The 24,023-nt window shown below is 42.5% G+C and overlaps 1 protein-coding gene across 2 annotated transcripts; it reads left to right on the top strand.

Annotated features, from left to right (window-relative positions):
- Positions 1 to 996: 996 nt before the first annotated feature.
- Positions 997 to 22,083, top strand: phf10 (PHD finger protein 10). Of its 2 annotated transcripts, none has more exons than XM_088610500.1 (12): positions 997 to 1,471; positions 3,438 to 3,544; positions 3,675 to 3,805; positions 4,259 to 4,342; positions 5,589 to 5,713; positions 6,479 to 6,628; positions 7,157 to 7,266; positions 9,108 to 9,312; positions 11,931 to 12,086; positions 18,322 to 18,430; positions 20,010 to 20,198; positions 21,743 to 22,083. In XM_088610500.1, exons 1-12 carry the CDS (start codon positions 1,403 to 1,405, stop codon positions 21,826 to 21,828), a joined length of 1,521 nt encoding a protein of 506 aa, XP_088466626.1. In that variant the 5' UTR covers positions 997 to 1,402; the 3' UTR covers positions 21,829 to 22,083. The 2 variants fall into 2 exon arrangements, with proteins under 2 accessions (XP_088466626.1, XP_088466628.1); XM_088610502.1 differs by having other exon boundaries at positions 998 to 1,471; positions 9,108 to 9,261.
- The last annotated feature ends 1,940 nt before the right edge of the window (positions 22,084 to 24,023 follow it).

Raw genomic sequence — 24,023 nt, 5'->3', positions numbered from 1 at the left:
GGGTCCTCATATTCTGGCCCTTAAAACTCCCATAGCAATCTTCTCTATAGTCGGGTTGCTAGCACATTAGAACTGCAAATCGCCGGTAGCCATATCACCCTGGAACTCACAACTGGCAGCCCACTGAAGCTCAGCAGGTGTGAGGCTTGTTAGTACCTGGATGGGAGACCTCCTAGGAAAAACTAAGGCTGCTGCTGGAAGAGGTGTTAGTGGGGGCCAGTAGGGGGCGCTCACCCTGTGGTCCATGTGGGTCCTAATGCCCCAGTACAGTGACGGGGACACTATATTGTAAAAAGGCGCCGTCCTTTGGATGAGAAATAAAACCAAGGTACTGACTCTATGGTCATTAAAAATCCCTACTCGAAAAGAGTGTCCTGCCAAATTTCCCCCTGGCCTTTACCAATCATGGCCTCCTAATAATCCCCATCTCTGAACTGGCTTCACCACTCTGTTCTCCTCCCCACTGAGAGCTGGTGTGTGGTGAGTGTACTGGCACACTGTGGCTGTTGTCACATCATCTTTACAGGTGGAGGGGAGTCCCCATTACCTGTAAAGTAGTTTAAGTGGACTGTCCAGAAAAGTGCTACAGTATGTAAGCGTTATCTATTATTATTATTATTATTATTATTATTATTATTATTTTATTATTATTATAAAATCTCCAAAATGGGGGGATTCAATTCAGTGGTGGGTGAAGGGATTTCTCTTTTATTTATGAAGCATTTTGGAATGAAATATAAAACCAAATAATTTTTATGAGTAGTATTACATGTTGTAAAATTGAAACGTATTGTGGAAGACTGCTCTGCTACACTTAATCAATCAGGCTTGCTGGGTTTGCAGCGACCCTCGCCAGGAATAAGTGTTTTTCCGATAACGGGTGGATACTGTGGAAATATTGTGCTGAAGTGACTTCGATCCACTGTGTTGATACCTAGGTAAGATGGCGTCTACAAACGCCCATCAATCAAAATGATTGTTATTCTCCGCGTAGTCCACCCCGAGTCCCCGCCATTTTTCTCCTAGTTAGGATCCTTTCCGTTTTTTATCGATGGAAACTGTTGTAAACCGAAATCGCAACTGCAGGTTTAATGCAGGTTAACCTTTTTTAAAAAGTTGACATTCATAAACAAACAGAACGGTTAGTCTGTTCCAGGGTCAAACGAAACTCTTAAAAGTTTTATATTGTGGCGTTATTATGAAGAATAATGGTTACGTCTGACGAGCTGGGGCCTGCATCTGTAGCGAACATCTCACGCAGGGTTGTATAGATGTTAAAATTAGCCGAGAAAACTTTAAAAGATACACAAAGTCCACGAAGGGGGGTACTTTGTGTTACGCGTAGCTTGTTTCCTTGGGGTAGCTTTATATCTGCTGGACAAGGAGACTCCAGAGTGTAAACATGGCTGCAGTCCTACCGTCGAGATCGTGTGATAGCAGCCCTGCTACTCCGGGGGCACACTCCACCAAGGTAAAAACAGAAAGAACAGTTGCAAGAAGCCAAACAGTGAACCAGGTTAGGTGCACTGCAGAGGCAGGAGTATTACACGGAAAGTGTTTTCTACGGAAACGGGAAAGAGATCACGGTCGATTTGACAAAGTTCTTTTGTTTTTTTATTGGGAAAACTCGGTCATCAAAAGTGCCATCGGTGCAGTATTGGATGGATGATGGCATGTCTGTATTTTGTTATTTTGTTTGTGTGTGTGTTTTGAGGTGTGCTTACACTGTTTCGTATTCGGCAAGTGTTCAGCTGTTGGTTAAGGAGGTATATGGACAGGTTTTGTATAATGCGTTTTGCAGAGCGCGTCTGATCAAGCGAGAACTACTGTCATCTGCAAGACGTACCTGAGTCTGTACCATAACTGCTCGCTTTATCCAAAATGATCATTTAAGTCAAAAGTTTCTGGTGCAAATTTCTGATTTTTTTAGTTGAGCATTTATTTATTTAATCGTGTCTTTCTCCGCTCAGTCCACGTTTGCTACTGTCTAGACAAAGATTACAAATGTACGAAGACATTAATGTTAGATTACAAAAAAACCTCACTGGATATGTGCTCAAGTTTCATTGACTTCAGCAATGGGACGGAAAACGGCGTTATTTAGGAAGGAGGATAGGACTATTCAGACATATTTTAATATTTTATTTTTTTAATTGGTGGTGCTTTAGGAACCTTTTTTGGCAAGAGGTATTACCGTCTTATTTTGAATTATTGATATAACGAATGTTCTCTTGATATTGGGTAACGTGACAAAATTAAATATTAGTTTCAGTTGTGCATCAGCGATGAAATTTGTTAATTAAAAATTTATTTTGTAAAAACGTGGAGGTGATGTAGGGCAGAATGGTTTAAAATGCAGTGTACTGTGCCTGATGTATTAAGATACTCTCCGTAGATGGGGCAAGCAGAGAGATATCTCGATAAAACGAAGCTCGCATTTAAATTGATTTTGGATTTGCATTTCAAAAGTAGTAAAAAGTAAAACCCGTTCAACACTAATGGTATACAAAATAACACATAGTTTGGAGGCTGTTCTTGAGGCTAGGCACATCTAGCCTGTTTAGTTATAGCTAATTCATCTGAAGGGCACAGCCAGAAGTTTTGTGAAAGAAGTGAAGGTGTCAGGTTCACCAGCTGAGTAGCTTAATCCAGACTCTCACTGCCCCTGGAAATGACATGTGTCTGCTTCTGAGTTTTGAGCACACATCCCCATTGTGTCCCCCTGTGTGCTCAGGGTCATGTTTCCCTGTTCATTCTGAAGGAGCCCCTTGGGGATTTTACATAAAGCAGCAACAGACTGAACACACAGTATCTGCTGGACTTTCTGCTGGTCTTTCCAGTGGTGAATGTGGCAGATGTGCTCAGGAAGCTGTTGATGTTTTTCTAGATTCATATCAGTGCTGAAATCCAATCCAATTATTATTATTGGACGAATTTTGTTACTTAAAGAGGTCAGAATGCAGACATATCCTCTCTATTGTTTCCACAGAGTGATTTTGTTTTACACATGGAAGCTCTGAACTGCGGGCAAGTGTTTTATCGGTGGACTTATCCATAGGAATATACAGTACGAATGAAAACCAGAGGAGGCCTATCTAGCCTGCACCCTCCTATGTCTCTTGTTCTCAGTTCTGTGCTTCCACGTAGTTCCCAGTCGCGTCCTCTAGACCGTGTTTCTCCGTTGGCTCTGAAGAAGACCGCTGTGCTAGCAAGACGCGTCTAGCTGGCTGTGGTGGTTTAACAGCCCTTTCTATAAAACAAGCAGTGCACGCTGTTGCATGTCAATTTCAAGTTACATTTTTAAAATTGAATTCTGAAGCTCTGTTGCTTGCAGCTCGTGTGCAATGTCATCTGTAGTCGGAAACATCCAGTGTAGCTAAACACATAGAGCATATTCTAATATATGAAACGTATATTCTGATTGGCCTCTTCCTTAGGATGATATTGAGGAGAATTCCAATGATGGAAGCCAGGCTCCCAAACGTCGTCGAATGGGATCGGGAGACAGCTCCAGAAGTTGTGACACTTCCAGCCAGGATCTGGGGTATTTACATCATCTTGGTAGACATTCTTGCTGGAAGTTAAGATGATTTCCTTAAACACCTGTGTGTAGATAACATAGATAACAAAGCTCATGTGCCCATATATCCCTGAAATAGCATTGTTCTTCTCAGGTCCACATACTTCCCCGCCGAAAATCTCATTGAGTACAAATGGCCTTCTGATGACACAGGAGAATACTACATGCTTCAGGAACAAGTCAGCGAATACCTAGGGGTCACCTCGTTCAAGCGCAAATATCCAGGTAGGCCTGTGACACCAGTATGCCAATAAACGCAAAAAAAAGGTTTTCATTGATGACATTGCCCCTTCACCAATAAAAGAATTGTGATTTTTCTGCCTTGCTTTAACATTATTTCAGAAGAAACATTCCAAACATCTGGTTTCTTCCATCTGTCTTTGGCCTAAACCAGATGATAACTTAAGTCCACCTGCCATCTGCTAATTTCAAACCCACTGCTTCAAGGGGGGTTTTCTGTGGGCTGAAGGAAGCCGGGTTTGGAGTTTGGGTCAGCCCGGTTTTGTGACATACAGGACACACAGGAAGCAGTTCGGAGCTTCTATTAAGATAGTGCACTTATCTTGGTGTAAAATCGGAGCATAACAAATAGGTGAAGATTCTGATGTAATTCGTCTGAGTGATCAAGGCTTCACTGTGAGGCTTTACTGCTTTAACATGGAGCTGTTCTTTTTACAGACCTGGAACGGCGGGACCTGTCCCACAAGGAAAAGCTGTACCTGAGAGAGCAGAATGTGATAACGGAAACGCAGTGCACATTAGGTAAAGCTGTCAAGCTGGTGACGCCCTCATTCCCTCCCATCATACTATGATCTCTCCTCACTTCCTCCTGTACCCACAATGACTGTACTCCTACACCACTGCATACACGACAACTGAATGCAAGCCAAAATTGTACTTAAACTGTACTAGTTGTTACTGTTTTTGTCCTGTTTGTATACTTTTCTCTGTTTGCGTATTTGCACAGTTTTTGACAATTTTGCACTGGCACCATACTGTTGTTTACACTGTAGGTGTTATTGTATTTCTGCCTATGGTCTTGTCTGCTGTTCTATTTATATACTGCATCTGAGAGACTAATGAGAAACACTTTTCACTATACTATGCACCCGTGTAAGTATCGTGACAAATGAAGTTGAGTAAAGAGAAACTGAACCTCATAGCTATGAATCTAGACTTCATCTGAGGCAGATTGAGATGACTGAAATGCACAAAGTTGCACAGAAGGAAAATAATGTAACTTCAAGTATATCATTTATGATCCAGTTTCTTTTTCTCAGCAACTGAGATATACATTATCCAGAGAGTGACACTTGGGCTAGTTTTTAGCTTATTAAGTTTGAAAACGCTCTCGGTTACAAAATAGGAATGGCATAGCACAGTTAATCAAAGTTTTAATTGCTCCCTGCTGTTGATCTTGTTGGGTTAATGGGTATCCGGAACAAGCTTCCCAAACATGTTCCCATGTTGCTGCTAGCAATTAGCTACTAAAGAAAAACAAAAGACCTAGATGTGCTAAATGGCCTCCTCTCGTTTCAGACTTTCCTCACATGTGTTTCTGAGTAACTTGTAGCTGCAAGCAGCCACTAAAATTGTAGTTTGTTTACCCTTCTCGGCTTGTGCCTATAGACAATATTGGAAGAAACGAAAGAGAAGAAAGCTAAAGAGCTGTTAAATTACTGGTGCAATATAGAGGAATTCAGATGAGTATCAGATGGCAGAACACCTTTCACGGCCTTTGTTATTGTGATTAATGACACCTGAAAAAAAGCCAGCGTCTTTTGCTGCAATTTTGTAGCTGCTGGTCAGAAAGCACTTGTGGAAAAGAAAAGGCTGTTCTTGAGATTGATAAAGTAGTAGCTATAGAAATACCTCACCCTCTCATGCATATCCAGAATGTTTCACAAATGTAATGTTTACCAGGTTTTGAACCTATACGGACATTGTTAAAACACATTTTGTTTGACCTTTTGTAAATGTGCGATTTAACAGTTTGCCTTTTTGACAGGGCTGACGGCTGTCCGCAGCGATGAAGTCATTGACCTGATGATTAAAGAGTACCCAGTCAAACACGCTGAGTATTCAGTTATCCTTCAGGAACGAGAGCGACAGAGAATCACTAAAGAGTACTCTGTAAGTACCCTGAATCCTGGGACTGCTACTGAGAAGGCTCATCTTTGACTATTTACCAGTCTAATCTGTAATAATTATAACTACCTTTTATGGAGCTTGATCACATTGCAGCTAATATGAAACCTTTCTTTGTATTAAAAATCATATTCTTGTTATTAAAGCAACATACTCTTTGGGGTGTTTGATCAAAACAGTTTTTTGCTGTCATGCATCTGGATATTTTCTTTGCTCCACGTCCTGGAAGAAACAGTTGAAGGCAACCTAATCTGCTGGCAATTATGATATACTTGGAATCATAGAAACATGGCTAACCCAGGAGGGGGAGATGTACCATTGTATATCGAGATTCTAAAATTCGTGTGAGGTACTTAGTGAAGTACTGATATCCTGGTTTTGTTCAAGAAAACAGCTGGATGATATTCTTGGATCAATTAGTTACTAACGGTCAAAGATCCTACTCCGATGGGCCCCTGAGCAAGGCCCTTAACCCCAACTGCTCCAGGGGTGCTGTACAATAGCTGACCCTGTGCTCTGACCCCAAGCTTCTCTTCCTGTCTGTGTACCTGTGTGTCTCATGGAGAGCAAGCTGGGGTATGCGAAAAGACAAATTCCTAATGCAAGAAATTGTATAGGGCTAATAAAGTGATGTAATGTTAGTTAGATTAGTCCAAGGGTCTCCTCTCATTTGGAACTGTTCTTATGTTCTTAAACGTACACTTGCATTTGAATGCCAAGTGGATGAAATGAATATCCTCTTTCTCTTAGCAAATGCAGCAACAGAACCCACAGAAGGTTGAACCCAGCAAAGTACCAGAATACATCAAGAAAGCTGCGAAGAAAGCCGCTGAGTTCAACAGCAATTTTAACCGGGAGCGAATGGAAGAAAGAAGAGCTTATTTTGACCTCCAGACGCATGCAAGTGGTGACTTCTTCTTTTCCAAGTGCAATTTCGATGTGTATCCCATCGTGTAGATCGTGATGTGTCATTGAAAAACGTGTGCTCCTGCCTCTACAGGAAAGATGTGGAAGCAACAGAAACTGGCAAGACAGCTGGGAGAGGAATTGTATCATTAGCTATTTGTTGTCCTCATTCAGACTCGTGGCTTTCGGGAGGGGGTTGTAAGCGATACCTGTTTTGAGGTGGTTTTTGTGTGCATGGCTGAAACTGTCTCTGTTCAGGGACAGCAGCAGTGACAGAGGCTGGGAGGATGCATGAGCAATGCTAAGGAGGAAAACAAAATGTATATTGTTCCATCATATGTAATCGTTGATCGAACGCGGTTTGGTTCCAATGTCTTGTTGGTTTGAGACCAACACTGGCTGTTTTGTTACGACGTGTTCCTTGGTTAGTATCTGTGAAATTTTTCCTCGTTGGCGCAGTCCACGGGTATTGCAGATTCTGTATAGGCCGATAACTGTCTCATTTTTCCCCACTCATTGCAGATTATCCAGGTGCCCCAAGGAAAGTACAAAGTCCTGCCTCCTGAGAGAACCAAGATGGGGCCTTACCCTGTAGCCCTGATCCCTGGCCAGTTTCAGGACTATTACAAAAGGTATCTGTTTTAAAACGCTTCCTTTAAAAGTCTCTGTCCCATTTGTCTTTCTGGGTATGGCATCTGCCTATAAATGTCATGTCCAGACAGCAGCTTTTGCTGTGTCTCCATACTTCTGGAGTCCCGGGTGACGTCTGAGCAGCTTGGTTACGTCTGAAGATCCCACTAGTGTCTCAGTGGCTGCGCTGCTGAAAATGGTTCTCGGGCTGTTTTTAATCGATTTCCAGATTGATTTTGTGTAAAAGCAGTATGTAATACTATTTCATCTGCTGCCAGGAGGTGGCCAGCAGACCTTGAGTTTGTCTAAACATTGTGGTGGAGAGGTATGAGTAAAATCACAGTGTTCAGTGTGCATGCATGTGACAGTCTCGGATTCACTGGCTGTAATGTTAGGGGCTTTCAGGGAAATAACACTTATTTCCATGGAAGGCCTTGGATCGCTGGATAGTCCCCAGATCGCAGTCCTTTTGAATGCATGATAAGTGTTGAAATATACAGTTCAAACCCACACATCCTCAGCATCCTGTTGGGTGGAAAGCATGCGACTGGCCTGCAGATAGTTTCAAACCCTGTGAAACACGCGCCACATTCTGTCTGATCTCTCTCTCCTGCTCCCAGAGACCTGACGGGATTTTCAGTGCAGGGTCCTAGTGTGTCGATCAGCGAGTGTATTGTTGGGGATTTTAAATTGTATTACATGGCTGTCGAGAAGCACAACCAGCAGAGGTGCTTTTTCAGAGCGCAAGGTGAGCTCTGTGTATCACTAGTCTGAGTTTCGGCTACTCTGGGTTTCACCTCAATCCTGGCATTGATCCCTGAATTACAGCCTCTTCTAAACACTCTGTTTTCACGTTATGTGACCAAATAACAGTATTCGTCTCTGTATACAGACAAGAAGATCCCAGGTGCTGTCCAAAATCCTTTTTCATGTATTTGTATCATGCCTAGGTATACAGAGGAATCTGCCTGCTCCAGAACCTGGTTATTCTAATGAGTCATCCCGAATCGCCTGTTATTTAATCACGAGGCGCATTTGTTTGAGCAATTGATATTTTGTTCTGAATGATCTTGAAATTGCTTAATTGAAGCACTCACGCATTTCTACAGATGCACTGTTGAAAGTATTCTCACTGGATGTATTACAGTTTGGTATGGCAACTGCTCAGCTCACGCAACGGAAAAACAAAACTGCAGAAGGTGGTGGAGACAGCTGAGGCCATCACTGGTACAGAACTCCCTTCCATCCAGACCGTCTTCACCACACGCTGCCTCAGAACGGCAAATACGCCACCCTGGGCATGCACTGTTCTCTCTTCTTCCTTCAGGCAGAAGATTTATAAAAGCCTGGTCCTTTAGGTTCAAAGAAAAGCTTCTACCACAACCATAAGACTCCTGAACTCCACCTCTTAAATCCTCCCCCACTTGCACCACTCTGTTTTACACCGAACTCAGGATTCTGCTACGACTGAAATTTGCACACACCTGCTTCCTAAATGCTGGCTAAAATGATAATTGCCCTCCGAGATTTGTGATGTCATTTTCGATGTCAATATCAGGTCCTCTTTTATGTCATCTGTTTTGTCTTTGTCATGTGAGGAAAGCGCACAAGCAGGCATTTCACTGTGCTCGCGTACACACGGCGATGAACTTGACCTTGAACACACGCCACTCGTTTAAGTGGTCACAGCTCCAGGGATCCAGGCTTTGAGAAATCGATGATTTAAAGGCTGCCTCTCAGACCTGCTGGAGGGGGGCTCTGCAGGACTGGGGCTGGAGACAACCCCCCCCTCCCGTCAGGAAGAATAATTGCTGAGTCCCGGGTTTTGTATTTCTCGGCGCAGGTATTCTCCCAACGAGCTGCGCTACCTGCCGTTAAACACGGCCCTCTACGAGCCCCCGCTGGACCCCGAGCTGCCGGCCCTGGACAGCGAGGGCGACTCCGACGATGCGGAGGAGCCCCAAGGGGACGGGAAGAAGAAGACAAAGGGCTCTTCGGTAAGAGAGGAAGTCTTCCTCTCGCTCTTCCTCCCTCGCAGGGGTGCTCCGGTGAGGTTACAGCCCAGCAGGAGCGACCCGTGTTTGCCGCTGTGTTTTGATAGGTCACCGAGAATCTTTCACTCTCCCTTTTCATTTTATAGCAGGCGTTATTTTGGCCAGAACTAACGAACTCGCGCTTTGAAGTATGTCGACCCTCCATCTGGCCCGGTTATTCTTTTACATTGCTAAAAAGAAATCTCGTGACAGACTGCGAGTAGGCCCTCAGCGAGCTCAGATGAGGCACTGGCCATTTCACTCTGTGAGGCCCCCTCATTGTTTGGGAAGAGGTGTCAAAAATATTTGAATGGCATGATGGGAAGGTTACGGCGGGCATTGTGAAACTCCTAAAGAACGGTCGATTCAGCACCGGAAGGGGGATGTTTTTTCACAGACGTAGACTTCAGTCGAGAATCTGGTAAAAGTTCCAAATTCGACTCAAGTCTAGAAACGCAGCCCAGGGGTTAAAGTAGGGGACCATGCACCCCTGGCTGAGGTGAGGCCTAGGCCAAAACTCATTGGGTCTGACAACAGGAATGATGTCTGTCCAAAGAACCAACAGAAAAACGTAATGTGAGACTGTGATGTAGTTGTCCTCCACATGAGTCATAACTCTGACAGATAAAAGAGGATGAGCCATGTGGCTGTTGTGACTGGCTTCATCAGTTTCTTCATGCTGTGTGCCGAGGAAGTAGCCTTTTTCCTCTTCGGGGATGTGAAAACACCCAGGAAGAACCACAGGGAAGTGGATTTAGAACCGAGAACAGGAGGGGCTTCCTTACTCAAAGGTTTGTGAGTATTTGGAAGAAGCTGCCCACCCGTGTCATCAGAGTTGTTACCCTGGCTTCTTTCAGGAAGAGATCGTCCAATTGATGAGCTGCGAAGAACATGTTCGTGTTAAACCCTTGCGTTCTCAGGTCTTCAAAACCTGAGGTTGGAATTTGTCATCGGTCCACTAGGTGGCACTATGGACTCAGTCATTGTGAGACTGGGGCAGACCCCAGGTTTCTGGGAGCCCTGCAGATCACAGTTTGCACATACACTATTATGAGCAGCCCCCATCCCAACCTTATCTTACTATTTAGAACAATTAAATTAAATATATAACAAGAAAGCTTTTATTAACAAGCTTTGAAGCACACATAATGAATAACAAGAGCAAGAAGCACACAATTTCACAAAGATTCATTTTTAACTTGGAAAGTAATGAATAGGAACATAAATAACAATAAACAGGAAAATTATAACTTATAAATTACTGCACTGTAACCTTTGTAGAAAGGAATTAAGTGTGAAATTTAAGAAAAAACGAGTGCGCTCAATAAGAAGGGAGGTGAAATCAGTGAGGCTGAACAGATGGGAATATTCTCATAACAATATTGTTCTATGAATCACTTTGCCTCACTTTTTTGGGAGGCAAAATCATAATCAATTACTGTACACCTTCATACGATAGGAGTCTACCTGCTGCATGACTGATGCTTGTCCACTGAGCTGGTCTTGTGCCAGGTGTGTTTTAGTCAACTTGAGCTCTGAAAAGGTCCTCTCTGCTCCTGCCGCTGTCACTGGGAGAGAGACTGAATTGTGAAGGGCTACAGGTTGGCTTCACAATACCCCCCATTCATTGAAATACAGAAGGAATTGCATGGAAACCAATGCATTGTATGTCGATGAAGTATAATTGCTGAACTTCTGTACTGTTTAGCCACCCAACTCGCACAGCATGTGTACGATTCCGAGAAACGTGAATCTATGAAATAGATAGTTTCAGTGATCTGACAGACTCCAAACCACATTAATACTGCATAAAATGGAATGATTTGTATTTACAGTTATTTGATTTGGCATGCCTCTGTTTTGAGGTTGCTAATCCAGCTCATTTCTGCTCTTTAAAAGCCTATTACATACTTCATTATGATCAGTCGTAATCTAAGATGATTATGGGCTTCTAATATTTTCACTCCCATTGAATGTGGTAATTAAAAACACTATATTGTGTTGCATATGGGGGGGACCCCTGGCGGCCCTGGTCAGTCACCTAGTTCTCCTGTGCCCAGAACCGGCCCTGCCTGAGATCATGTGATCCCCACAGCAGCACAGGAATTACCCCAGCCCCAGCCCTGCTGGTCCCCCGACTTGTACAGCTGGGGGGGGGTGGTGGTCTGGGGGCAGTACCTCACTCAAGGACACCACCAGGGACTTGAACCTGTAACCTGCCAGAGTCCAGAGGCTCGCCCACTGCTCTGTGCTGTCCCCCAGCTACCCCGAGTGCACGGCTTAGTTAACTGGAAGGACTGCCAAGCGGAAGACGCGTCAAGTTCACAGCATTGGAGGCCTTCCAATTTGGACCCGATACAAGTATTCCAAATCTTCAAAGGCGCTGACAGAGTCAGCTCAGGGGGTTTCTCCAGGATGAACAGTGAAACAAGTGGAAACTCTGTGGAAGTGCGTTCAAAGCTGTCAACGGGGGGGGCATGTCTTTACCCAAAGGGTTGTGGGAGTGGGGAACGAGCTGCCCTGCCCCCGTTGTTGAAGCAGCTGGATGAGGTCTGCGGATCAGTTAAACTCCCTCGCTGGGCCACATGAGCCCTCCTTGACCCCGAGCTCATGTTCTCATGTTCTTTCAACAGGAAAGCTCTTCTGGGAACACGTCCGATGGGGACAGTCCCACCGAGAGTCAGGAAAGCTCTGTGCAGGGGAAGTCCAAGTCGAAGGACAGGCCGGCGACTCCAGCTAAAGATGGTTCCAAACGTTCTGTGCAACACAAATCTGTCCCTGGGTACAAGGTAGAAGAAAAAAGCCCCTGACTTTTCTCCAAAAAAAAAAGAACCTTTCTCCTCCCTTTCTCACATGGCAAACATGCCGGCAGCTGCTTTTTTTGTTTTAGAATCGGCCTGACGCCGCGCACAGTCTGTCCAGGTTGCTTCATTTTCTCTTGGGGCTTTCTTGTCACCCTAAACCACGGAGTGCGTTCTTCTTTCTTTCCACTCCTGTTTCATTCCGAGCCGGGCGACTAAGGTGGGCCCACGTCTCTGTCTCTCCTTCTGATCGTATAGAGCAATAATTTTAGTATCTCCAAGTGACACGTTCTGGAATTACTTTATGACCTTTTTTCCTAAGGTTTTGGCCTCCTGGTATTTTAGGTATTTTACAAATGCCTTTTAATGACATACCTCTGAGCTGCTAACCTGTCAATATGACTGCAAGGCAAGTGAGCGGAGGCAAAACAGCTAACGTTTGATATTAATAAAAGGATTTAACAACTAGATTTATATTCTATTTAGTAGCATAAAAAAACATTTTACTGTTCCATCCAGAGAATTTGAGAGCTTTTGGATAGATCTGGCATTTATGTTTATTTGTAAGGTCACACTATGGATGTCCAAGATCGAGATGGATTATTCAGGTGCAGTCATGTTAAATATGGTCAGACTCTGGGGATGACAGAATGTGCTGCAGGGCATTCTGCCATTTTATTGAGTCAGCGAAGGTGCACAGACAGTGTTGTGCAGAATCAAAAGAGGACTTGGTGAGGTTGGTCAGGCCTGAGGCATGTGTGACAATATTCTGTCTTTCCAAATATGTTTTCCTATGTCTCCAAAACATTTTATGGAAGTTGCAACGGTATTTATTGGTTTCACGAAAGATCTGATTTTTGATTTCCCACCAGGGCTGCTGTACCAATTGGACTCTTGTAGCTTGGTAGCAGTGCTGTTAATCTCGGTGCAAAAAATTGGTCATTCGCAGCATAATCTGAGTTTGAAGTAGCTGGTCTGCATAACAGAAATGGATGTGAAGGTTTGTAGCCCACATTTTACATTTGTATGTTAAAAAATAACATACAGAAAACCTATCTATTAAAAAAGGCTCTGTGTGGCTTACCTGAGTCATTTTTATAATTGATTGCACTGTATATTTTCCTCCTTGTTTCACTGCAGACATGAGGGCATGTTTAGACTTATCTAAATTTATACGCTCGTCATTCTGAGAGACATCATTGGCAGTTGGTGCCCAGGCCTCTTCAAAGGAGGGCACAAGTTTGGTGAAGAGTCTGGGTCACATGGACTCCTGAGTATCGAAGCAGCTAACACAGCTGCTAATTATTTTGCAAAGCATTCTCTTTCAAAGGAGTTAGTGAGTCCCTTCCGAGACAAACCGGGACACCCAGAAATATCGTGCTGTCAGATTGTAATGCAGTAAAATGGAAAAGGGAAATGTTTGTGTTGGCAACAGCCAGATATAAGTAGCAGCTTCACAGAAGTGTCAGTTCAGAAGACGTGGCAGGAGATAGATTTTGAATGGAAGTGTTGCTGTTGCTTTCAGGTTAGATTATTTTGATGATCTTTAAACCTGATAGTCTCTTTAAATTCACCAGGGGAAAAAAAAAAACTGCCCAACATTTTTCTTGCTATGTTTCTGTTGCAGTCTTTGAATGTCAGGATATTGGTAAGAAAAAAAATCTACATGGTGGAGTCGAGGGAAGCTGAGAATTAGTTCTGGAAAGGCAGGTTTTGTGGACAGAAACACCAGGCATGTTTTGCAGGGGAAACGGTGTGCTCCATTTATACGACAGAAAAAATGACCCAAAAATCGCCATCCCAGGAGTGTCGTGTTGAACCCGATTCAGTAAGTGAAATGTGCACAATGGGTGTGCCCCAGGCCTGCGGTCAAAAAGGGAACCGGAGAATGAAGGAGTTTGAGAGGATTTTGAAAGTCCTCATACATCTACTAGGTTAGATGCTCTACTACTATTTTAAAGTCGGTGGTCCTTGCTTTTTTTTTAAGCAGCTGAAGGATTGAAGGGTTCACAATCACATATTTCTGTGTTCAGAATTACTTTTATAATGTTAAGAAACATTTCACCTACCTCCCTTTAATTGCATTTTGATGTTTACAGAAGATGTGTTTATCAGTGTATATCTTTAATTGGCTGCATATTCAAATGTTACAGAGGCAGATTGTGGGAAGACGTTTAATTTTTTGTAAGGGTAAAATCTGGACCTTTTATTTTATACAAGGGTGAAAGCATAACATGTGGCACTTGTGCCTATCCCCCAGTACTGATATAGTAAGTCTGATCATTGTTGAGAATACGTCCTGCCTCCCTGCAAAACGTCAGCCTTGTGGGATTTGCACTGGGACTGCTCGTTGCAGAAGTCAGTAACCTGGGATGCAGAAGGAGAATAATCCGTCTTCATGGCAGCAAACACTACCTTGAACATTACTGAGGTATCATGTTCCAGAGACACATATTTACCAGTGGTTATAGTTTCTATTGTCATGGTTTGAGTAATTATTAGAATTAATTAGAAATCCCTAGGACTCATTATACTTTTCATATAACGTTTCAAGATTTTCAATAACTGATTCTAAGACCACCAGTGTAGTGGAATTTGTTGATTATAATATTTAATTGCTTATATCCCTGATAAATGTGGTACTGGGGAAGGTATTCAGTTATCTGAATTAACATTTTTACGGCTGTGTCTGAGCACTACAGTAAAATGTTAGTGCTTGTCCGAAATCGTAGTTGATAGGAATGAGAAATACTTTTGCCGTCACACAGCTTTTCACCCCTATAGTACACCTCCTTGCTGCTGCAGCTCGTTTCTTCCTTGTAGTAGAGTGATCATTTTATTTTGGAATTCTTTTCAACAAACTCAGAGTACTCTACAATATACATAATATACAACTGAAGCAAGACGAAAATGAGTACTAAAATCCCAGCAAATTAACTTTGTGAAACCGTTCTTTGTTATGCAGGGTAAAGTGTAGGATATAACGTGAAGATACAAAGCCTAGAAAAGGAACATCATAAATTTGTTAAAAAAAGCTTAATGAATTGTGTGAACTTGTATTGTGAATCCTGCACTGGGTGTCCAGTAACTGTCTCTGCCTTCTGAAACACTAATAAATACTTAGTTTGTAAGAATGACCAAGCTAGAAGTGGTCAGAGCCTTATTGCAGCTGTAGAATGTCTTGTAATGTTACAGATCCGGAAAAATAGTTTTCTTTAACTAGCACTATCGCCAAACTAGAAGGATGCAGATTTTGTCCTTCATTATTGCTTTAGAAAAACACTAATAGTAGGATAGACTGTTAAGCATAATGCATAGGAAAATGTTAACTGTAAACATTTTATCTGTAAATTTCACTTGATGTTTTATACCTCTCTTGAGGGTTAATATAGCACTAGCGGAATCAGCACTTTAAAGACGTTCCTGGATTTCCAGTTCCATTTCTTCGGGGAAACAAACATACCAGCTGGCCTGTGCATTCGAGTTCTCTGCTCTTAAAAGCTCCCATTTTGATCTGCACTTTAGAACAGTCACATTCAGCTCCTCTCAATGAAGGGTTGGTATTTTCTGGTCAAAGGCTTGCACGGGAAGAAATGTTCAGTGTTGTTTTTTAAATAATAGCCCAGTTTTTGGGCCACATTAGTTACAGTACAGATCGTATTAGAAGCAACTTGATCCTGTGTGAAGTAGAATAGTTTTTTGTGGATTAGCCTCAGTGATCTTATAAGGGTTTTCTTTGGTAGCACAAAACCTATCCAGCTATTTTTATGGCATTCTTTAACTGGCACACCTCTGGTGTCAGGAGTGTTTTAGCTTAAAGCTAATATTTTTGCAGACTATGAACTGTTTTAACTGTGAAGTACTTTATGGTGATATACAGTGTTTGCTGAATATTTTGCATGTTATCTTCCCACTTGTCTTGAAATTGTTGTGCTGCTGGTATTTGTATTGTAAGGCTGTCACTAATATTTTTCCACGAGACTTTCTACCGAAACAAAACGCAAGAATAGGTCACTATTTAGAAAGTCTTCGTTGCATATAATAATAATATCCCGTTGTCCAAGAGTAGGTTCTTAAGCATGAAACAAAATACTTTTCTAACATCTTATTCTGCAGCTTTTTTTGTCATGAAAACTTATTTTTGGTATAAAGAGTTAAAAGAAAGGGACATCTTTAGAGGGCGAATTTTGATATTCTTGGATTTTAAACTCCAGGGTTATGTTCTTGTGATTCATTAAAGAGTAGTTTTATGGACATAGAGTTTCATTTAGGACATTCTCCTCAAAAGAGAAGATCTTGCTGCTATATGTATGCTGTCACTTTCAACAGTGACAAGTTTTGTTCAGAACACATAACTAGAGATAAGTGCAAAACAAACATAAATGTCTTTTAAGTATGTTAATGTTTTTAAAAATAACCTGCCTCTTTCATTAAGCTTCCACTTTTTTTCTTTCTACAAAGATTTTTGATAGTAAAAACAGTTACTATTGTAATTTTTAATCGTTGGTATGTTTTATCTTTTTGGTATGTTTTAGTTCATATTCTCGCATTTAGTTTTTTTTTATCATTTAAAAAAAGAGTTCAAATATTTGTTTTTAGCAAGGTTGCAGTTATAATACTAGTCCGTCAAGCTGTTTCAGAATTGGTATTTTATAGAAGCAGGTTTTTTTTTTAATAGGACTACGAACTGATTTTTTCCAGGTTTGTGTTCTCGTGTTGCTTTCATTTTAATGTGGTCAATTTGTACGTTGTGGAGTCACTATTCAGTTGTAGTTTTTTCTCCCGAGTGGCTAGTGGGCACTGAAGGTTTTGACAGTGCTAGTGTTCGGACAGCAAGGCCTCTAGGGTATTGTCTATACCCTAAATCTTTAGGTAAAGTAAAAAATTAGTAAACATAGGTGCATTTTTTTAAGGATACTTTTTTCCACAGTGACAGAATGCACATGGTTTCTGGTTACATTTTTCCATTTAATTTATTTCAGGAATTACCTGACTAAATCTTAATTAATAGGAACTACTTGGGCATTGCTAATTCATGCGCAGGAAACATCAGCCAAGTCAAAACCCACTAAGTCAAGACAGTATTATTCTGCCACTCTTTATAAACATTCTCTTGTTTCTTTAAAGTGCAAGGAAGTAAACTTTTTTTTGTGTACCCTGTCCGACGTCCTTGTTTGGCATACTTCAGCGATGCATTGCTATACCTTAGTTCTGTGCGTAACTGCAGGAAAGGGGCCTTTATTTTTTTATGTAATCACTCCATTGTACTTTTTGTCCAAGCCCTGCTTCCGATCCTAATAAAGAGTTTGCACATTCCTGAAAATTCTGCTGTAATCCCTATTGTTTTTTTTTCCTCTCTGCTACTTTCTTCCTGCTAGGTTACACTTGATTTTTTTTTGCTATTCTTTCCGCTTAAATCATGCTGTAGGAGGGTAGGAAATGCAAGACTGTAGTGGAGCCGTTTTTTGAAGACGAGCAGTGTTTGATTGGGATTATAAATTCACAGTAATTCTCGGATGATTTGGGTTTTGTCACATTTATTTATGCATGTGCACACAAAATATAAGTGACATTGTGAGCATCTTTTAAAAGAGTGAGCCCGAGGATAACCACCAATGTGTTCTTCCCATGTTCTCATGTGTTCTGCTACCCTACCAATTACAGTAACAGAACCAGTTGAATACGAGTGTCTCTTGACCATGATGTAGATTGTTTTCCTGGGTAAATTCTGCATTACAGTTATTGTTGTTTAAAGCATACTTAAACTTCAGAAAAGCAGCTAATCTAACGTTTTATCTGACCGTCAGCAGGCTCTACTTTTGTAAAAAAAAATCTATACCTAAATGTTATGAAAATCATGAATTATTTTAATATGAAAATACACGTAATATTTAAATTGCAACCAGTAAAAGTTACAAGGCTTTGCAGACAGACGGAGTACATCATTCCACATTCCTGTAGCGTCTGGAAAACGACTACATGTTTGCAAAGAGAGATGCAAGCTTAAAAACTGCATGTCTGAAAAACATTTGTTGGCAAAATTGTGTTTTGCCTGCAAGTTGATAACTTCTTGTTTGTAGTTTGGACGCACAAAGCTGTTTGAGGGGAATGATTTCTAGTACTTTTTTCAACTTTTTGTCTCCCTGTTGCTTCTGAAACCAATGTCCACTCCTGCTGTGGGCTCTGTTGTTCTGGTTTTTATAGCATTGTTCTGCCCTTCCAGCCAAAGGTCATTCCAAATGCTATATGTGGAATATGTCTGAAGGGTAAGGAGTCCAACAAGAAAGGGAAGCCTGAAAGTCTCATTCACTGCTCCCAGTGCAGCAACAGTGGTAAGTGATACTAGCTTTTGATTGATTGCCACTCTCTACACACAAAGTAAAGCTGTTCAGAATAGCTTGCAGGCCCCATTAAAAAGTGGTACAGCTGGGAAACCAAAAAGACTCCCATTCCATAGCATTTTTACACAGGTCTGGTTTTTGTGCTGCCACACATCATCGCTATCAGTATGTTGGTAGTAACAGAGTTTACAGCAAAGAGCCTGAGTCTTCAAATCCAGCTGACATGCAAACTGTGTTCTTGTTGCCGAATACTATCCGGTATGCAGAATCCTGGTCCCCGTAGCCTGAAACCTTAATGTCGTACCAAATAACTGTATTTCGGGGTGGTTAATGTAGGTAAATGGTTAATGCAGTCATGGTTCATCCTGTGTTGCTCAGAGCATTCCAATTTAAATTTTCAGTCCTTCTTAATATACAGAGAGAGACGCTCTGTCCCATCTCTCTCTCTCAGTTGTTGAGCAGAGCGGTGGCTCTGTGGCTCAGGATCTGCGCCTGTGGCTGGAAGGTTGCCGGTTCAAATCCTGCAGCCGTCAGAGGAATCCTACTCCGTCGGGCCCCTGAGCAAGGCCCTTAACCCCAACTGCTCCAGAGGCGCCGTAAAATGGCTGACCCTGCACTCTGACCCCCAGCTTCTCTCTCTGTCTGTGTGTCTCATGGAGAGCAAGCTGGGGTATGTGAAAAGATCATTCCTAATGCAAGAAATTGTATAGGGCTCATAATGTGATGTTATGTTATATAGTATGGTACTTGTAATATTATCGTTGACTAATATATTTTAAATTGCTTTTAAATGTTAATTTTTATGCAGCCATGCTTCATTGTTCAGTGTCATACACTCAAGTGCATCACATTACTAAGTGAGACATCATGTTAGCATACTCTCTACAGTTTATCACCAAAATAAGTGTGCTAACTGCATATAAAAGTTTAAATTTCTTTGGAGAATAGACCATTAAGTGGTTCTTGTCATGTTAAGGCAATACAAACAGCAGAGTTCTCAAACTCAGTTGCTGGGGTGTCTTGTGTTTTCTGGTCTTTGTTGCAACCTGTACAGTCAGATAAACAGTTAACCTGATTGTTCTCTGATCCAGACATTTCTGGAATTTTCCGTAAGGTCTTTTACAGTTAGTTACACAAAACATTTCCATCATTATCATTTTGATTCCCTATGTATCACTTCAGACCCTGGTAGGAGGTATTACAAATACGCTGTTAATAAGACCTTCTAATGTAACTGAAAATGTGTAGGGAGTAAAAACCAGAAGACTTGCTGTCCAGGACCTGAGTTTGAGACGCCAAACGTGCACGTAGGCTGTTGTACAAAGTAAAACAATTCAGACTGCTTTGACCGTAGCTGTGTTTTCCTTTTCTTTTTCACCGATGCAACATGTTGGCTTTATGGCTCCAAGGCCAGATTTTGTTTTGCCAAAAACAATGAGAATTGAAAACGGTTTGTTTGCCCCCCACCCCCCCCTAATAAAAATCCGAGTTTCAGCAGGAATCAATTTGGCGAGCGCGCTGAGGGCCGTCCGGCGCTCCTCGGTAACGGCGTGTCCTGTGTCCGCTGCAGGCCACCCCTCCTGCCTGGACATGACTGCCGCGCTGGTGGCCCTGATCAAGACCTACCCCTGGCAGTGCATGGAGTGCAAGACCTGCACGGTCTGCCAGCAGCCCCATCACGAGGAGGAGATGATGTTCTGCGACAAGTGTGACCGCGGCTTCCACACCTTCTGCGTCGGTGTGGACGCCATTCCTTTAGGTAAACTTGAGAGGCTTCACAACCCTGTCACTTGTATAATTGATAATAATTGCTTACACTTATATAGCGCTTTTCTGGACACTCCACTCCAAAGTGCTTTACAGGTAATGGGGATCCCCTCCACCACCACCAGTGTGCAGCCCCACCTGGATGATGCCACAGCAGCCATAGTGCGCCAGAACGCTCACCACACATCAGCTCTCAGTGGGGAGGAGAGCAGAGTAATGAAGCCAATTCATAGATGGGGATTATTAGGAGGCCATGATTGGTCAGGGCCAATGGGATATTTGGCTAGGACACTCGGGTTACACCCCTACTCTTTTCGAGAAACACCCTGGGAATTTTAATGACCACAGAGAGTCAGGACCTCAGTTTTACATCTCATCCGAAGGACGGTGCCTGTTTACAGTATAGTGTCCCTGTCTGGGGCATTAGGACCCACACAGATTCAGGGTGAGCGCCCCCTACTGGCCCCACTAACACCTCTTCCAGCAGCAGTCTTAGTTTTTCCCAGGAGGTCTCCCATCCAGGTACTGACCAGGCTCACACTTGCTTAGCTTCAGTGGGTTGCCAGTTGTGAGTTGCAGAGTGATATGGCTGCTGGCTACTTGTATGTACTTGCAGTGCACAGTGGCGAGATGTAATTATAAGTCCCATCTGCACCACTGAAGTTTGATGTGATGTACAATTGAGTAGGACAGTGACGCAGTGAAAAGCATGCACAGTTGGACTGGTTATCACATGGACCTTATTTTTCAACTTTCCTATACGCTCATCCTTCAGTCCTTTAGGTCAGCCTGAATTATCATGCCTGGATGGTTTGCGAGGCTTTGACATCTTAGTCTTTGTAGCAGCTTGCCAGAGCTTGCCAGTGCTTAATTAGATAACCGAAATCCACATGCTCATTGCACAGGGTATCAGTAAATTAGACACTAGGGAAGGCTCCTCAACATAATTGTCCAGTTATGGTCCCCATAATCTAATTTTCACTGTGATCATTTTTTCTATTGAGATTTACTGTAAGAGTGATCATAAAAGGAACCTCACAAATACATTGTATTGATGCGCTGTCTTATTTATCATATATGCCAAGCTGTTCCAGTTGACCTGGCTGTTTTTCTAGAATTCACGGTGACGGAGAGCTTAAGGCCAACCCCGGTCCCAGTGACCCACACTCCTGCTGTCATTCCGCCCCTCCTTAATTAGATAATTGAAGCCGTAATTGATCTAAGAAATTGCTTCAGTTGAACATTGGCATTTCCTTTCTCGTCGCAAGTTTGGGATTTTATTTCACTTCCAAAATACAACAGTTGAAGCTCCCAACACGTTTAAGAGCTCTTGGAACAAAGAAGATTCATCTTCTTCTTGTTAAGTCAACGGAGGGTTTGATTGTGTCGCTGAGGGCTCGGCTGGAACGCAGCCCGCTGGGAACTGGGAACTGGGAACTGGGAGCCGCTGGCGTGAGGTCTCCGAGTGCAAGAAACGGCTGCGTTGTGCGGAGGTGTTGAAGGGAGAGAACGGACAGTGACCTGTGTGTTTTTCAGGATGCTGGGTGTGCGACTGTTGTGTGAGGGAGCAGCCGGCCCCAAAGAAGGGATTACGAAGAAGCAAGGCCAACAAGGATGGCTGATGTAAGAATCGCCCCCCCTCCCCTGCCCTGCTGTGTGATCACACCGACGCAGAGCCACAGCAGCCAAAGAATTAACTCAAGGAAGCGGTTCCAAGGGCTACCTATCTCAGTTTTTTTTTTTCTTCTCAGGTGTAAGCAAAAATGCTCTACAATCATGTATATGATGTGTCTGCCTCTGTTGTGGTGTATTAAATGTGCAGATCAGGTCATTTGTTTTTTCTAAGAAATAAAATGGAAACGTGTTTGTGTGAAGAACTCGGATGTTGTCCTCTTATCCTTTCACATTCTGCTAAACTCCAGGACATTTGAAAACGGTGCAGCCAAGCGTGAGGAAAATCCGCGTGTGCAGTGTCTGTTAAGGGTAACCGAAGTCTGGATTTTTCAATGGAACCAAACTCACTGGATTTATCCAGTTTTTCTGCAATATTTGTGACTACATTGATTAAACCCCTTATTTTAATCTGTTCTTATCAGGCACCTGTAGGTCACATTCTGAAGCATCTTTACACCCTTTATATACCTTTATATATAAAATAAGTATCTTTTTAAATATAAGTATAGTTTGTCAAATGATAATTGAATTATTCAATTGTTTTTTTTTTGTTCATGTGGCACAGTGATGTGATGGTTAACATAGCCACTTCATAGCTCTTGGGCTCTGTGTCAGATTTCATGCCAGCTCCTTCTCTGTGGAGTCTGCGTGTTGTCCAATGTCTGCATGGGTTTTCACATGGTGCTCTGGTTTTCTCCCACAGTCAAACGATAGGCTGGCTGGGTCCGTGGGCTGGCGAGGAACAAGTAATGGTTAATTCTGCTCTGAAAAGGGATAGCAAGAACGTTTCAGGTGCTCTGCTTTTTTCAGGAGTTCTTGTCCCTGTCTAAGTGATGAACTGCATTAAATTAACTGGCAACTGAAAACGGATGTTTCAGGTGCAGAGTGCTCATAGGTATCCATGCCAATGTAGCACACCTTTTGAAAAGTACGGCAGACTAGAGACTCCCTCACAGAGGTAGCTTATGAATACTTGCCTTTAGGTTGCTCATATCAGGCAAATAGTAACATGAATTCTGGTGCTCTGTAGTTATTTCTTAGCTGTAGGAAATAGAAGTGCCCCTCTAGGATTTCAGTTGGCATGTATTATTCATTAACTGGGCTCATTACAAGCTTCTTATGGAGTGTCAGCTATAATAAAGGTAAGGAGCTGACAAGTGCTGTGTAATGATCCTGTCTACAGCCAGGCTGTTGAGCAACAATACCTGCTTCATGCATATTTCACAGAGCACAGCCCAAGTGCCACCAGTTAGACACCTGGAAGATGCCTGGTGCTGTGCACTAATGGCACAGGTGTGTATGCTGTGAATGAAATGTCTGAAATGGAGCCAGATTACTTGCCATGATATGTGTTCATCTTTTGTGCTGTTTGTCTGCAGCTGTGTATAGATGATACCGCCTCTTCCCATGGGGCTAGTCATCCAGTGAAAGTTAATTTGTCTGTGGACATTACAGGTGTTAAATGGTCTTCGATATGTTTCGCTACAGTACTGGAGCAAAATAGAAAATGCATTTCACTGAGGGTTTTTTTTGTCTTTTAAACCTGAGCTGAGTTGGAACAGGCTGCACCACCTGTCTGACGGATGCTTGCCTAACGCTGACCTGCTGTCTCCCGGAGATGTCCCTGTTCTTCTCAGAGTCGCCACTAGAGGGCGACAACGTGCCACTTCACTCGTCTCGGCAGATCTCGTAGTGTCGAGGGTGGAGAAAGCGGTGTTCTCTGCAGTCTGCGTTACAAGTTTAAGATGTGTTGTTGTTAGCATTTAGAATAGAAAAACTGTCACAAACTATTTTCAAACAGGCTACCCAAATATGTTGGAGCTGATACCCCTGGATATAAAAAAAACAGCTGGATGTAATCCTTTGATCAACAGTGCTAGGCTGACTGTATGGCCTCTTCTCATTTGTAAGCGTTTTTATGACCTGCAGAACTGTTTCAAAATCACAGGGTATTGTAAGATGGGATTTTTAAATACATCTTTTATGAGGAAGGAATAGCTGAACCAAGCACAAAGCTTATTTTGTGTTCTCAATAAATCCAACATCTTACTGTTTGATTTTTTTAAATTGTAAACCCTTAAAACTTAGAGGGGGCTGTTTCAAACACACTTTGTAATGAGGGCTAAAATAACAACCAGTTGAA

Source organism: Lepisosteus platostomus, chromosome 17, assembly GCF_059453375.1.
Source record: "Lepisosteus platostomus isolate fLepPlt1 chromosome 17, fLepPlt1.hap1, whole genome shotgun sequence".
NCBI classification, from domain to species: domain Eukaryota; kingdom Metazoa; phylum Chordata; class Actinopteri; order Semionotiformes; family Lepisosteidae; genus Lepisosteus; species Lepisosteus platostomus.
The sequence above is the reverse complement of the archived record's forward strand: the minus strand, read 5'-3'. Positions and strand labels throughout refer to the sequence as shown.

Bases quoted from the DNA above. Each gene is read 5' to 3' on its own strand.
- phf10 (XM_088610500.1), top strand. From the start codon at position 1,403: ATGGCTGCAGTCCTACCGTCGAGATCGTGTGATAGCAGCCCTGCTACT. The intron at 1,472-3,437 runs GTAAAAACAGAA...CCTCTTCCTTAG, and splicing joins CGGGGGCACACTCCACCAAG to GATGATATTGAGGAGAATTC. The intron at 5,714-6,478 runs GTAAGTACCCTG...TCTTTCTCTTAG, and splicing joins GAATCACTAAAGAGTACTCT to CAAATGCAGCAACAGAACCC.